Raw genomic sequence first — 17,319 nt, forward strand, 5'->3', positions numbered from 1 at the left:
ACTTGCACCGCAAGCGCTAATTTAAACAACTCTTTCTTGACGCGATTGAAATGAAATGGTAATAAGTTAATGGACATTCAAGTGTGTGAGCACGGACAATTATGAGGCAGGCTGTCTCCCCATCGCCTGGGATGCCGTTTACCGCCCGTACTTCTAAATTCAGATCACTGCTGCCAAGGCGTCCCGTCCCGCGAAACTGACCAGAGGTTGAAATATTGAACCTGTGAACTTCGCATTCCCTGCAAAACACTTGCGAGCACGCCGTGTTTCCGCATTCCCGTCAGGTAGGCTACAACACGCAATCCGAGCACGAGGGCCCGCAATTAGGCAGAAGAATGGCACCACACAGAACAAGTTTCTGCGTCCTAATCTGATAACTGCCGACGTAAATCACCTCCTGGAGGTAAGAGAAATACTGCACGACATTGGCATTCACATTTCGCGTTGTGAGAAATAAAAGGAAACAAAGGACATATATCAAAACCTAAATAACACAGGACAATTTTATTATCAAATTAGACTGTATTTATAAGACAAGGCTATACTCATCTTTGACATGCAGAGATACCAAACTAACTGTGTGGATTCAGTAAATCAGAAAAATAAACATGCATTTTTTTTTTTTTGCAGCTTCTCAGATAAATAAAACCTGTAATTGCCTCTTCAAAATTCTGAGTGTAACTTACTCTCAATTCTTTCAAAGTATTTTTGCCTTTCGAAGATATGTGTATACCCCTTCATCAATAACATTTTGCTCAAGGTTTGCTATGCTCCCCCCCCCCCCCCGCTTTCGGTGAGGAAGTTTGCAGATATCACATGACTTTCCTTCACACTTCCTCATTCACCCAGACATTCCAGCAGTGTGTATCTGCGGGGTCAGACCCAGTTCTCAGAACAAGGAGGGCTTAGCCAGCCAGCACCCAGGGGAGGCTGACACTGTTGGAGGAGGCAGTCGACACATGCCACACGGGGTCGTGACTCTTACCAGCTCACGGCTGAAGGTGAGACGCGAGAATGCTGCTGGCTGCCGGCCCGTGCCATGTCAGGGGGCACTGGCACTGAACCCGGGTGCACCAGTCATGAGACTTCGCCTTTTCTTCTTTGTCCCACCCCCCACTTGCGAGTGCCCTCTTGCTTCTGCAGCTCCACTGCCCCTCTGCTGTGTTACCTGACACGGTCACAAGCTCCAGCATAGGACCTCACATCCTCGGGAAGCCATTCAGGTGCCGACTCACTCCCTGCTCCTGGGCAACATCCCGGTGCCACCCCGTCCCCTCCTTCTCCTGGCTTGGCTCTGATACTCCAATGCACGGTCTTTTAGCTCAGCCAGAGTCATCCTCTGTGACCTGCAGCCACAAGCATTTCAGAGATACGAGGGAACCCTCTGGGTTTCGCTCACTGGCTTGTGTGTGTCACACAGAGCTGCAGAGAGCTTTAAATGTCACGAACGCAGAGCCTCTGCTTCTTTGCTGACCTTGAGTCTGATACATCCAACCATCTCATGAGTGCATCCTCCTGACCATCTACTGTGTGCCTCAAACGCGTACAAAACAAATTTCAGATGCCACCACCAACCTCCCCCCAACATACACAAAACTTGTTTTGCCCCCAATCATCTCTCCAGTTCAGGAAACGGTAACTCCATCCCATCGGCTGCTCAGGCCAGAAGTCTTAGGTTTTCCATGGCGTCCCTCCTCCTCCCAGACCTCACATCCAATCCGGCATAGAGCCTATTGAATCTACGTTCAGAAGAGACTAGCATCTGACACTTACCACACCACTCGATCTGAGCCACCTCAACCATTGCAGCAAACCCCTAACAGGCCTCCTGGTCTCTGATTCTGCTGCCCCAGAGCTGCCCTATTCTGAACATAATTCTTAACAGAAGGGTCACAAGGAAGAGTGCATGGCTGCTCTGCTCAGATCCTCAGAGCAAACGCCAAGGTCCTCACTCTGGCTAAGACAACTGTTTCTAGGACTCAGGCTCAGCCACTTCCAAAAGCTCACCTCCAGCCCTCTCCCTCGGCCCACCCGGGCCATGCCTCCAACGCACCGGCCATTCTGCTCCCTCACCTGCTCCTCTCCCTGATTTACTCCCAGGCCTCCTCCCTGACTCCTTCCGGTCTCTGCTCAAAGGTCTCCGGTTATTATCAGAGAGGGCTTCTCTGAACGCACGTCTACAACAGCAACCCACCGGACCCCCCTCTCCCCACTGCACGCCCGGCTTTATTTTCTCCTCTCTGTTATCACCAGCTGGCCTATCACGTCTCCTTCCACTTGGAGACGGGCTCCCTGAGGACAGGGCCTTTCTTTGGTTTCCTGCGGCACAGCCGGTGCCTGGAACGGTGCCTGGCAGGTAGTATGTCCTCAGGACGTATTCAGTGAATGAATCGGGAGAAAAAGCCCAAACTGCCATCAGAACTGTGTGAGTTTTTCATTTGGCCTCATTCTCCTGTGAATGCAAAGCAGCTCATATCCACCTCCGGGACACTCACTTCAGCTCCTTTTCCGGGATGGTGATGAAATTTTGCCGCTCCTTTTGCTACACGACGGAAGCCTCCTCACTCAACAAGTATGCAGTGCAGGAGCAGAGAGGCTGCTGGTGACAGGGTGCTGGGCTCGGCACACGGCAGCGGCCCTCCGTCTCCCGCTGCCCCTCACCCAGTGCTACACAGACCTCATTTCCACCCCATTCCCCGCTAGGCCTCGGAATGTTGTAAAGCCCGTGCCTTCATTGGAAAACCATGTTTGCCTTCTCTTTTGTCAAAAATTTCTGAAGTTAGCGACTTACAGCCCCAACACAAGGGAATACATATAAATAACACCCTCACAGGCACGCTCAGGGCTACGTGGGCACGAGAGTTTGTGTGGGCCTGTGGCTCACGCTGACCTATAGTGTTTCACACCGAAGGCTGACGTTCTAAAAGGGAGAAATAGGAACAAAAGTAGCATATGCAAAAAATACATCAAAGACACGAAGAGGGTTTGGCAAGACAAAGTGAAAAGAAGGATCAGCCTAGACAGGCCTGGCGCAGAAGCCAGAGGGCCACCGGTCAGCTGTGTGCCCTTGGGAGGACCCTCGAGCATCCCTTCTGCAGTTCGCAAGCTCCAAGCACAGCTGACGGCAATGGTGAGGATCAGGGAAGACGTGTTTCGAGAAGGTATCCAATAATTAATGGCCGCTGTTAAAATTGTTACTAAGCCATCCAACAAACTTTTCAAGTCAGGAATTATCGTTAGAATTGTTGTTTCCCTTGAAAGCGAAAAAAATTAAACTGTAAGCTGAAAGCTCACATTTTGAAGATCCCGCGGTGATGTTAACAACAAGGGGGTGGGGTTGGCGAGACCAGGCTCCTCCTCCCTGTGGCCAAGGACCACCTTCCCCTCCCCCTCCCCAAACCCATGTGGTGGAAGGGACCACAGATAATCAGGTTACAGCAGGTACAGAAGCTTGACCTGTTTCAATAGGAGTGAAACGCTTTGAGCCAAACATTTGTTTTTAAATGACACCTTTGGTGGCGCAGAACAGATCTAACGCCATCTGACTTTTGTCTGCCAACCATCCAGACAGGGGCCCTGCAGAAATGCCCTTCCAACTGCCATGCAAAGCCGAACTTTCTATCTCTGAATGATGTATAAACTTGCAGAGAAAACCACACACATGCTGATTTATGATGTCCTGCACAGCAGGTACTTAATAAATACGGGGGTGATGATGAGATGGAAAATATGAAACTTGAAGGGCCTTACAAATGTGTAAATATCCCTAATCAGCCTCATCTCATCTCATCTCCTAAAAAAGGGATCACCGGCATATTATTCTACTGACATTGGAGATTCATCAATAGCTTCGCAGGCCATTTGTTTGATGTGACACCAAGTTAAAACCTACTTAGCATCTTTACATCATTAGCTCACCAGGAATTCAAGAGTCTTTGGCAAGAATCTGCAAGTAAAACAAGAAAAGCTTATCAAGTTAAGACTTGTTATTTCACTCTACCTCCTTTCATACTTCTCGAATAAATGCCGACACTTAGACCACAAGTCAAAAACGAATTGCCAGACGGCGACCACCGTGGGCCGTGCCCCCATGGACATGAAGGGAAGCTCCAGTGTTGGAGAAGCTTAATTTGATCCCCTCATCCTCCCTCACACCTCCTCTTCCCCAGCATTCTTCCCAAACTGGCCCAGCCATGCTGGGCTCAATGCTAGAACTCTCCAGAATATTTTGCCGGAGTCCATCTCAGCTGCCTTGTGTTCAACCTAACAGGTTTCTAAAAGAATGAAAAATTGATCCCTGTTCTTCGTTTCACCGACCTGAAGAGGCATTTGCTATCAAAGGAAGCAATATAAAGTTGGACACACAAACAACTCTTCCCAAAATAAGGAAAAAGGAAAGCAGGTTCCCATTTTCTAAGGTAATTAGAATTTTTACTAACATTTTTTTTCATTTAAAAAAATTTGTTTAATGTTCATTTATTTTTGAGAGAGAGACAGACAGAGACAGAGCTTGAGTGGGTAAGGGGGAGAGAGAAAGGGAGAACAGAATCCAAAGCAGGCTCCCAACTGTCAGCCCAGAGACGGATGAGGGGCTTGAACTCAGGAACTGTGACATCAAGACCTGAGCTAAGATCAAGAGTCTGATGCTTAACTGACTGACCACCCAGATGCCCCATTAACATTTTTAAATGTTGTGTTTATACATTTCAACAGTCTTCCTGTTTCCAATAACAAGAGTAAGAAACATATTTGTTAAATGGGATTCAGAATGGCCTAAGGTCAAGCAGGTTCAGATGCCCGGCTGGGAGAGCATGACAGCTGGACTAGAGAAGGGATCCCGTGGATGGGCAGGCAGGAGAGAAAGCAAGTCTACACCCCACGGTGACTTTCAGAGTTACATTTAAAACCTACTCAGCAAACTGTGTTTTATATGTATGTGTATATATCTATCTATCTATCTATCTACACACACACACACACACACACACACACACACACACACACACATCCTTTTTGGAAAGAACAGAATAAAACAAAAGCATTTTCTTCTCATGAATCTTTGTATGAGTGCAACCATCTGATGGTGTAAGTACTTAACTTTTAGCCCAAGCTTATAGCATTTCAGGATTCTTTCAGAAATGCTCATCCCTGCAGTGTTTATATTTGGTATATTAACTTTAAATTGTATTGCAAAATGCCCACTTATGAAATGTATATGAAATGTTCTCTTTTAATCACTTAAAGCTCTAAATGAAGAAAATCTGTTTGGCATTAGATAAATACCTTGAATGCGGGATAGGCAGGAACACCTTGAAATAATGCTTAACTAATCACAAAGCAGTATTCTGCAATAGATGCCGAACCACTAATTAGACGAAGGGAAATAAAACTGTCACGGCAGGATAAAAGGATAAAGAGAAATAAGCAGTAATTACTGTTTTATCGTCAGAGAAAGTGGTATCGAACATGGTTCAGTAAAAAGAGGGAAAAAACCCCCACAGCTCTCTAAGTAAATACCAGCACTCATTAAATTAGCACTTGGAGCTAAACAACTCAGGGATGACAATATCTTACAAAGCGCATCCAGAAAGGGAAAAACGGACCACAACGACCAAGTACGGATGCTTTACTCAGGGCGGGCGGCACTCTGCAGACTAACTTTACGGGATGACGATTTCCTCAAACTGCCGAAACACTTCCCCGCCAGGTCCTCAAAGAGCCACTCACCACGGCCTGGGGAAGGACTACGAGGCCACATCATTCTTCTCAGGGCTTAATCGATACAGTGAACTTCATTAAATGATACATAAATGGTGCCAACCAGCGCCAAGAGTTGTATTTTAAAGTTGGAGCAACTTACATTCTGCTGCTGGGAACGATCTTGTGCCCTTCTCTAAACCACGTCACCTGCGGTCTGGGGCAGCTGCTGATGGGCAGGAAGTCGAGAACGGCTGCGTGTCCTTGAGAAACCGTTTTCCTCTGGTCCGTATCCATGAAATTTCCCATATCTGCAGAGAAAAATCAGACCCTTTGAGTTCTAGAAAACTACTTTGTGTGTGTGTGTGTGTTGGGGGGGCGGTGGAGGGTCCAAGATGGAAATAACTATGTATTACAGCAAAGTCACCACCGGTGCTTTAATTAAACTATAAGACAAGAAGAGACTGAGCAGCAGTGCTGACAAGGGCAGATCTGGTGGGGAAGTGAAGCGGGAGGCAAAGCCACGTGCCTCCAAGGTGCCCACGAAAGGCATTCATCAGCAGAACTTCGTGGTCTCTGTCGCTGCAACAACGCGATGAAATGTTTGCAACTGATTTGAATTCTGGAATAAACTATGGAGAAGCATCCTACAGCCACAGAGACCTTAGAGTCGCCCTTAGCTATCCGCCGACTCCCCAGTTTCTCAAGCTAGTTCCGCCCAGGCAGCCACCACTGCCCGGTTCACTTTCTCCTTCTTTCCGTTGCTGGGGTGACTGTCTCCCTAACAGATCTTTTGGAAGAGAGATTTTTTTTTTCAACCACGAACTTGTTTTTACAGGGTTCTCCAAACCCCATACTGTTGACTTAATTAGGGACAGGTAGGCTCTGTTGCAGCCTCTTGTGCTGCTTAACATTTTTAAGAAATGGGGTCACAGGAAAAAACGAAGTCATGAGAATGTGGGCAGAGGACACCAATTTTTAAATTAGTAACATTTGAAACTTTTGAAAAATGTCTATGTTAGGATTAGAGACAGATACATGTGTATACACACAGATTTGACTTATACGCTTTTTGTCTCAATGTATTTAATTTGGCATAGTCCATAGCAAATCTATATTATCAATGGAATTTTTATTCAGAGGAAATTATTTCCTATGTAATAAACAGCATTTAATATTCTAGGAGATGAAACAGATGAGGTGAACAGTCACAGTTATTTTTAAAGTGAAGCTCGTTAACAAAAAGGAGGAGAAAAGAAAGAAAAAAATCTAAGAGCCAAAGATAAATTTCTAGAAACAAGGATATAAATAATTAACCAAGAAAAAGTCCAAAATTTAATTTTATTCAATAGAATTTAATATATTACCATAAATTCCGAGCTGTTAACTTATTCAAATATGTTTGGGGTATTGAACTGAAATTCATATTTATTAATTATGTTTTCAATTATTCAATTGAATACAAGTTCCAAATTATCCTGCAGTAAGATTTAGCTGAGTGACTTCACCACGATTCAGAAAAGTTAGGCCTTCCTAGTAATTAAAAACATAACTAAACGTGTAGAGACAGAATAGACGAGTAACTAGAAATTGTTTTCTTTGATACAGTGACACTGAAAACTATAGGCCTTACCTGTGGTCAAAATAACAAAGAGAAAATACTGTCTTTTTTGGTTGGCACAGCCCAGTTTAGGATCTCTCGAGTTCTCTCAAATCCGTTATAAAGTATTAATACGTAATTAAAAGTAGCATAACACTTTCTGCTTTCTTTTAAATGAAGAGACATTTCGGTAGTAAATTCAAAATGTAATAAAGCTGACAGGCCGTTTTAGAAGGACCCTACTTTGCCAGGTTTTGGACTAGAAAAGTATTAAGTGCTTTGTGCAGACCAGCTTGTCTCTCCAATTCCTGCTAACGATGTGCAAACTCCCTGCATTCTGGTATCTCCCCTTCAGTTACTTTCAGAAGCCGCATTCTCTAAAATGAGTCTTGCCCACAGAGAATGCATCAGGTCCCCAACCGTCTAGGACATTACTATCCGTGTACTTTTTATCGTGGAGCTAAAGGATTTCTAAACAAATTGCTGGAAAGAACTAATTATGAACTGAAGAAATTTTATCTAATTGGGTTTAATTTTTTATTTGAAAAACATTTGAATCTGAACATAACAATGATAATAAAAGCCACGAGCAGCTAATTCATAAAAGAGAAGGCATCCTGTTCATTTTTTATGTCTTTTTGTCCTCCCCAGTGCCTGACAGAGCCCCTGATGGGTGAATTTTACACAAGTGCTATTTGCCTCATTAGCCCCATCACCATCACTGGGCCAGCTACACTGGCTACCTGTCTCCCAACAAATTTTAGCAATGACCTTATCCCAAAGAGAATCTAAGACACAGTCTCAATTCCCACAACAGGTAACGGTGATTTTGATGGGCATTCCCCACAGACACTCTGTTTCTGTGATTCATCACTTGGGGACTTTTCCAATGCACACATACATGCGACTTGAACTTCTGATCTTCTCTGCAAGAGAGCTCCCATCCTGTTTCGCACCACACAGCGGTAAAACCCAGCGTCACGCCTCTGTAAGGACGGGATAATGTACCTGCCAAACACCAAAAAGAAGTATTAATGGTCCTGTGTCTAGAGCAGTTCTGGCACCACATGTTGCAAGTGTTCAACAAGCATTTTTGGTGAACCGTCTATGCAATCCTTCCGTGGCCAACACGCTTACCCCAAACGCAAATTACTTGTGACATTACATAATCGATGTCTGTCTCCCCAGCTAGGCGGTCAGGGGCACAAGCAACCAGCCTCTAGACCTGCCTGGTTCATGGCTGTGCCCTGGCACCCAGCACGATGCCATGCATGGAGTACTTATCACGCACAACTAGCTGAACACATGACAAATGTGAAACAGCTGAAGGTCATTACATGTAAACGAAACCTTTCAACAAAAAGTGTTATAATTCTGTCAGAATTTCTAAAAGTTATTTCTAGAACTGGAAACCATCTTTATATAATGTGTTGTGTCACTCTATATAAAAATTCAAGCAACACTTTCAGGATGAGACACGGGTGTCATCGAGGCAGAGAGCAGGGACACTCAGTGTTGCAGACCACCCCCCCAACATAATTCACACACTTCCCTGGCCCACTTCCCCACACACGGTCTGACATTAACTTTAAAAACATTTTGGATAACTGAAAGGTGGTTTCACTTGTATTTTCCATTGGCGTGGCTGTAAGCAATCGTCATCCTTCAAATCAAAGACTTTCTAAAAACTTCAGTAACATTTCATAGTAGAAAAAAAATGTACTTAGAAGATACAGTTTCCATAAAAGCCCTGCTTTAGGTTTATGGTTAGTTTTATAACTTAGGATGGTTTGAAATCCATAAGCAAGTAAGATTTATAACGAAGGACCACTTGAAGTGAGTTTTACAGCTCTGGAGCCCCAACCTTTCACAATACCTGAGAGAGTACACTAACTGGTTTCTAGGCCATGTTCACAAACAAACCAAGAATGAGGCTGAGTCCTGGCTACTTCGTACACATGGGAAGGTGTGTACTACAAAAAAGAACACAGAGAGCTAAAACCCAGTCTTAAAGGTAGCCTATCTTCCGAAAAACAGAAAACTGAGTGATGCTATCCTTCATTACAGAGAGGTTCCGTACATAATCATCATCAATTTAAAACTACTTCTCCTAACAAAGGATAACCAGAAACTTTTAAAACTCAGGTAAAAAGCACCACGTATGGTAGGCTTTCTTGGCTCAGTTCCTAAGCATAGCTTGAAATCACTTATATTCAACTGATTGCTCAACTTTTTATTCAAGTATGTCCAATTAGTCAACCTGAAAAAGAAACTTAAAGGCCTAATTTTTAAGTGAATAAAACACTTGGACAATATAGGTAATTCAGCACTAAGCAAATATTAATCAAAGTATGTTTTCCCTCTGATAACCATCTTGACAGTCCCATGACAAGATTAATAAAATCTTTTATGAAAAAATATCGCTGAGTTTTAATCTTCAAAATTTTATTCTATTCTGAGGAATGGCTCATCTCAAACACAAAATTAATTAGTGTGGATAATCAGAGTAAGATCAAACTGAACACAAAGAGTCAACGCCATTTATTTAAATGACAAGTCAAGACTGGAAGGATGAGCAGCTTTGATGGTTACATAAGTGTGATTATAATAAGGAGGGGTTTTGAGATTAAGTTGACACAAAGCCAACATGGGTGTTTTGAAATGAAATAACACGAGTCACAGGAGCACGTGTTTGAAAAAAACCACAGGCACAGTGTCACCTCTGCAACATGTCCGCGATTATATAATTGTTATCCATTTCATTTTCTCTCTCTTGCGGGGTCCTAAATAGATTTTAAATTCTTATGAATTTCTACAGTAATCGTATGTACTAATGCATGAAAATAGCAGTGTTTTCAAACCACAGGGAGGAGCAGATACAAAATTGAGTATTAGGCATATGCTGTTCCGTACCAACTCTTTAGTCTCATGTCTCGCCAGGGAAAAAATATACAAAAAGTTGCAAAGTACTCCACCTATTACAGGAATTCCTACACAAATTATGTTCACCTAACAGATGGGAATATTCACTGCAAGCCCATTGTTTATAAACACACATTTTTAAGCAGAGAAAGTTTCCTGGCTCTTTAGAAGAAAGTATGATAAAATCTTAGCACCATATGCCACCAAAATATAGAAAATGCCTGCTCCTATTTCAAATAAACACAGCAGGCAATGTTTGTATTCACTGGATAAAGGCAGAGTCTCTACTAGACTAACAGAACATTTTCCAGGGCCAGTTCGTTATCAGGAAGAGCAAATTAAAGAAAATCAAGCACAAAATCACAATAAAACCAAGGGTTTAAACGTCCATTTCTGCTCAAGTAGGAGAATACCTCAGTTCTGAGCTGCCTCTCAGGATGGGCCACATGACCCACCTCAGGGTTTCTCTAACAAGCAACCTGAGCTCCGTTTCGGCCCGTAAACAATGGCCTGACTAGCCCTGCCTGGAGTGAATGTGTGACCTGGTTTGGGCTGCCTAGGATCTGGAGCACTGTCCTGTGTTTGGAGAATTTTCCACTCTGTGGGTCTCAGTGGAGGCAGACCCCTGGACACACGTACTCTGGGTCTTTAGACCTGAGGCTGAGAAGTGGGGCTAATGGAGAAGCGGTCGGACGGCATCGGTGCCGGGGCTCAGCAGAGCCCTGGATCAGGGGCACAGCGCGGTGTCCGGTGCCAGTCGGGGCAGAGGCTCAAACCACGGCATCCCGGGCCCAGTGGGAGCAGCGGCAGGAGCCCCGGGGGGGACGGCTCCCAGGCCGATTTGGCTCTGAAGCCTCCTTCGGTCTGCCGGTGGTTCGGGAACCAACCCGGCGTCCAGGCAACAACTTCCTTTTCCATTTCCGTCAGAGAGAGTTTGCCCCCGTGGCTCGTCCTAGAACCCCCCAAGGCCTACCCTCCAGAGCACAGCCAAAATAACCGCGGCTGGAAAATCTTTTCACGTTACCAGGCGCTCACCGTGGTCACAGAAAAGCCTAAATGATGCCTCTCGGAATCCTCTCTTTTAGAACTCATGGCTTCCTGGCAAACCACTAAGAACCATTAGGTGATAGACAATCCCCCCAAAACTGGGACAAATAAACCTGTTCTGAGTTTTCCTGAATGTGCAGCGCTAAAAGCTTAGAAAGTGTCTGACAAAATGCTGCCTGGTTGTAGACTGGCTACTTACTGTTGAGCGGTTCTTCCCACAACAGCGAGCTACTCTAAGGACACAGGTCTCACAGTCCCACCGTGGTTCAGAAAAGCGAAGGCACATCCGTGCTTCTCCCTCTGAAGTCAGGTGACGTAATTCCATTCACAAAACAGAACTCTCATGCCCATTAAAACTAGATCTAAGGCACAGGGTGCTGGCATGGCTCAGTCAGTTAAGCATCGGACTTTGGTTCAGGTCATGAGCTCATGGTCCGTGGGTTCGAGCCCCACACCAGGCTCTGTGCCGTCAACTCAGAGCCTGGAGCCTGCTTCGGATTCTGTGTCTCCCTCTCTCTCTGCCCTGCCCCTGCTCGCACTCTTTCTCGCTCTCAAAAATAAACAAACGTTAAAAAAAAAACAACTAGATATGAGGCTCTTTTCTTTGAATGGGGGTCTACATTCATTTCAGGCCACTTCAGATAAGACTATCCCCCACAATTTAATTTTTTTATGCTGGTATAAAAATATCTATTTTGCATGAAAATAAACAACCAAGTTCTATAATAAACTTTCCTATCTTGGCCCAAAGCCCAATCTTATTCAAAGTGGGAAAAAAAGGTTATGAAAAAAAAAAAAACTGTAAGCCACTTATACCTTTCTTGGGATTACTTTCATTCTTCTTTTCTGAGAGGAGATGATAAATAATTAGACTTTCACTTCTATTTTTTATAAATTTCCTATGTGACATTAAAAAATAATAATCACAAGTGGAATGAGTCTATAGCTGGCTTCTTTCACAAGCAAAATACTGAAATGAAAACCCCAGACTGAAATACGTTAAGGAGATCTTAGGACCCAGAGCTGTAAACAGCATGGGCCTATAAGGGATTCTACTTCTCGGAGCCAAACTGTGTAAGACTAGTTCATTTGAGCCAAAATATAACTGTGATTATTGTGAGCTGGGCAGTTCAAAGAGGACAAGACCAGTGGAGAATTAAGCAGCAGAAAAGAGTGACTATAAACCAAGTCGGGAAAACTGAAACCAGACAGCTGGGGGCACCACGCCCTTGCGCAAAGACACGGGTGGGTGTCGCGCTCAGTTCAGTGAGATGATGGAGAAACCAGTGGGTCATCACATGTCACCTAACGGAAGAGTTCTGTTAAACAGACCTTTCCTCTTGGTGACTGGGGGACACAGCAGATCAAAAGCAAAACAAAACAAAAAACATGTAGAGGAGTCTTTCCCATGGTGTAGTAATGAAGCCTAATTAGCTGCTTTGTCTCAGGGTCTGAAGATTTCTGAACACTGATCTTACGTCCTGGAACACTGCTAAGCCCACTTACTAGTTTTAGCAGCTTGTTTATAATGTCACATTTTCTACATAGACGATGTAGAAATAAAAGACCTTCAATAAAAGACATTTTTATGTCTTACAATCTAGATGCTATTTCTTTTGTATTTTTCTTCTTTATTGCATTGGCCAGTAACACCACTACAGGGACCAGAGGAGCTTCCCGCACTGGGGGGTTTGTAGGTTTCATCAACTGGAGAACATCTGCCATCTGATTTCTTCAACTATTTTTCCACTCCTGCCTCCTTTGGGATTCCAAACACACTCACATTAGACTCTCTGAAGTTGTCCTGTAAGTCACTAACGCTCTTTTCATTGTGTTTGATTCCCTTTTTTTTTTTTTTTTTTTTTTTTTTGTATCTGCCTTTCATTGTGGATAATCCCACTGCTGTATCTTTAAGTTTACTAACATTTTCTTCTGGAACATCTACTCTGCTACTCTCCCATCCAGTGTGTTTTTCATCTCAGATATCACAGGTTTCATCCTCAGGAGTTTGATTTCAGCCCTTTAACATCTTGTATGTATTTAGCTTTGATCACAGGGAATACAGTTATGATGTTTCAGTGCCTTTCTCTGCTAATTCTAACATATGTGCCAGCTTTGGCTCGATAGATTAATAGATTGATTTTTGTCCTCCTTAAGGGTCATGCTTTCCTTCCTCTTTACATGCCTAATAATCTTTGATTCCATTCTAGACATTGTGGATTTTACCCTGTTTGGTGCTAGATATTTTTGTATTCCTATAAACATCCTTGGGCTTTGCTCTCTGGTGCTTCAAAGATACTTGAAAGTCGTTTGATCCTTCCTGGTCTTGTTTATAAAATCTTAGGCAGGATCAGAACTGCATTTGGTCAAGGGCTAATAATTCCGACTACAGACCCAAGATACTTATGAATCCTCTATCCCATAACCCCATAAATTATGAGAATTTGGGGTACGGCTGGTGAGAACAGGTCCTCTGCCCAGCCCTGTGGCGAGCATGGGAAGTGCGGCCATCACTTCTGGGCAGCCCTTTCCTTGGCCTTGGGGAGTCTCCTCACCAAACGTGCTGATAAATATTCTGCCAAACACTCAACACAGACCCGCTGTAGACCTCTAGATTCCCTTTCTCGGGCACTCGGCCTTGATCCCTCTGGATTCTCCAATCTCTTCAACTCAAGAGTCCTCCGGGTATTAGCGCCCCCCCCCCCCCCGCCCCCACAGCCTGGAAATTCTGGCACAGAAGAAAAGCTGGGCCAGTCAGAGGGCTCGCTTGGTTTCTGTCTCTGGTTTCTGGTTTCTGTTTCTGGTTTCTGTCTTGGATACAACTGTTTCATATACTTTGTCTAGTTTTACGTTGTGCAGATTTCCTATCTAGGATTCTCTTTTATATCTCCCAGTGAGGCTTTCCACTTTTCTTCGTGTAGGTTCTTATAAAGGTTATTCCCAGGTATTTAATAATTTTTGTTGATACTGTGAAATTTTTCTTCTTTTTATAAGACATAAGAAAAAGTTACTTTGTCCTTAACCACCCCTATTTTCTTACTGGAATAAAAAAAAAAAGAATCATCCATCAAGTTTCTATTGTTTATACTGTCACAGAAACTGAACCACAGAGACGGGTCACGTAAGGAGATATAAGATTTTTAGCACTTCACAGTATCCAATTATTCTTCCTGGTATAAAATGAATAGTACGCCTAGCACTAAGAAATTATTGGCTTAGACATCTATCTACCTGTATCCGAATGTAATTTTTTATCTCCAAGTAGAAAGTAATTGAGAATAAATACTTTCTGGGGGAAAAAAAAAGAGACCCATCTGCCTTTGACAGCTATGCAAACCTGGTTTAATGACCTAACTATTACAATTGTGGTTACTGGATCACCTATGCCTGAATGTGGATATAAGCATCCATGGGAATAACATTTGCGACTCACTGAAATTTTGGGGGCAGTTTGTAACACAAGCAGCAAAGAAAATGCTATTTCCAGTCAAAGCTGGAAAAGCTGAGTTTATATTATTTTCCTTTTATAGGATTAGCATTTTCATACTGACATCAAAGGGGGGGGTGAGAGGGACTCAATTTCAGAGAAAAAACCACTACCATTTTCATAAAGTAGCCATGTTTTTCAATTTGAGACTTCGAATGTCTAATGAAGGTTAACATATGACAGCTGAAGGTGCTTATTGGAAGGAAGTAGATGAAAGAGTAATTTGAAAAAAGGGCATGAGCTTTTTGGGCAGCGTTTATTTCTTGAAAAAAGGGAGGACAAAATACTATGGATCCTTGACAACCCATCTGGGTGTCTGAAGCCCTCAGTGAAAAGAATATAATTTATCACATTGTTCCCAAACTGTTGGTGCTTTAGAACCACCCATTTCTTCCTACTAAGTTTCCAGGGAAATGGGAAGGAAGCATCTACCCCATTGTAATGGTCCACGTATAATGAGCTGCCCCTGCAATCCTGCCTCAGTGACCCACAATGCTTTGCCTTCCTGAGGATTATCCAGGGAGTGTCAAATTAACAGGTAAAATTTCTAGTGCAAAGAGCAACGCCAAAAAACCTCCATCTCCTTGCACATTTTCGAGTGGACACCAGAACTGTTTTATCCTAAGTCTCAGCAGCTGCACATATAATAGTGGCATGGTGTGTGGTTTAGCATTTTAGAATAAAACTATTACACCGCTGTTTTACATGGATCCAATGGAATATAAATAATATAATGATTTTGAAACACACATCATCCCTTCTTTAATAATGAACTCTTTAACAGATAGGAACCTTCATACTGCTCCTTTTTACTCTTTGAACTTAATTAGTAGGTCTATTTATCCCATAGAATTTTATTCTTATGTAATATATTGTTATGCTTCAAAGATACTTCTTGATTATCCATCATACTTCTCTGAAATAAAAATACACATACAAATGGCAATTTAAAAAGGATGTCCTTTGATCAAAACATTCTAAGTGCTTAAAAAAAATTCTTCTGTATTACAGGGTCACGGCAACTATTATTATTAGTTTATCAAAAAAAATAAATGTATCACAAACTTTGAGATATAATGATTAAGCATTAAAAACTTAGAAAATGTGTCTCTTAATGGGAGGATAGTGGCTGGTTTTTTTTTTTCAATTACTTTTTATTTCACTGAATGGCAAGTTATTTACTATTAGAATAAATAAAATTGGATAGAAATTAACAACAAAGAGAAGGTACTGGCCACATATTTGCATACAGTTCATTTAAATCTAAAGAGTACACGGAAGAAGGAAATAAACTAGAGAAGAGATTGAAGCATAGCAACAATCAAAACACAGGAAAGTAATGAAAAAGGATATGGATTTAGAATCTCAAATCATCTTTTTTGCAGAAGTTAATGAAAGTGTCTTCTGAATAAATGTTTGAGAAAATACAAAGCCCTAACTTTCCTATCATGCATGTTCTTCGTACATCAAGATACAACATGGATCTGATGGAAGTAAACAGAACTTTCTTCCTCCTCCTCCTTGAAATGTGCCACTGAGCCCTCAGCCTCATTACAGAGGAGGGTGAAATGCAGACAGAGTGTGCTTCATTAAAGAGTATTTCACAGCTTGTTTCTTCTTTCCAACAGCTCTGGAATACTCTGCTTCTGCTACGTGTAAGTGGACACACCCCGGGCGCCGCTGTGAGCATGCTGCCCGGAGAAGACAAGGTGCCCTCAGCCGTGGAGATCTAACTTGCACGCGCTCTTTCCTTTGCTCTCACTACACGTCCCTTGAGGCACAATATATTCTCTGAGGACAGTGGGAGAATGGAAATGGTGGGGTTGTCTCAAAAAAATGGTACAGCTCTTGCTGCCTACCTATATACAACATGTCCCAATTTTTTTTTTTTTTTAAATCCAAGAATGGTCAAAATATCCCATTTCTAGAGCCCTACTTTTCCTTAAAAGGAATATGTATAGACTAGAGGCCAAGTAGCTCTTCAGGGGTTGTCTAAAAGAGCCCCTCATTTTGTTCAAGCCAAATATTTGGACCTAGGCACTCGTCCTGCACCTGAGAGGCAGTTCCACAGGAGGACTCAGATGGGGAAAGTGAGCCTTCCTTCGGCGAACTGGGGCAAACAGCACAAAAGGGCAGAATCCCGGGTGTCTGCAAAAAGGCATGTTCTCAGTCAGCTCAACCTCAGAAAACACACATATGGAAACTGAACATCTAGAAAGCAATTCCTTTGCCACTATCCATGACCACATACCTCAATCTGAACACCATCATTATAGATCATCCACATTAACTATTTTTTATATGGAAGAACAATCTGGATTCTTCTGAGACTTCATCCCTTTCTCCCAGGGGCATACAAAACATCATGTCATTTCATTTTTATGAGAACCCTCTGAATTGGGTTTTATTATACCCATTTTACAGATGAGAAAAGCAAGATCAAACTGGTTAGGTAACCTGTCCAAAGTCACACAAATAGTAAATTGAATAGAAATATCCGAATTCAAGGCACCTGCTGTTAAAGCCCATTACTCACACATGCTTCTCATTTCTAAGCTTACTTTTT

At 42.9% G+C, this 17,319-nt stretch overlaps 1 protein-coding gene across 2 annotated transcripts in view; it reads right to left on the minus strand.

Moving 5' to 3' along the window:
- Window positions 1-17,319, minus strand: part of SDK1 (sidekick cell adhesion molecule 1) — a 553,308-nt gene that overhangs the window by 506,875 nt on the left and 29,114 nt on the right. For both annotated transcript variants that reach the window (XM_053213474.1, XM_053213475.1), the window contains 2 exons: window positions 8,199-8,305; window positions 5,861-6,008 (listed from right to left, as the gene is read on the minus strand). In XM_053213474.1, coding sequence (XP_053069449.1) covers window positions 5,861-6,008; window positions 8,199-8,305 — 255 coding nt within the window. The remainder of the gene's footprint in view (window positions 1-5,860; window positions 6,009-8,198; window positions 8,306-17,319) is intronic.

This window comes from Acinonyx jubatus, chromosome E3, assembly GCF_027475565.1.
Source record: "Acinonyx jubatus isolate Ajub_Pintada_27869175 chromosome E3, VMU_Ajub_asm_v1.0, whole genome shotgun sequence".
In the NCBI taxonomy this organism is placed as follows: Eukaryota; Metazoa; Chordata; class Mammalia; order Carnivora; family Felidae; genus Acinonyx; species Acinonyx jubatus.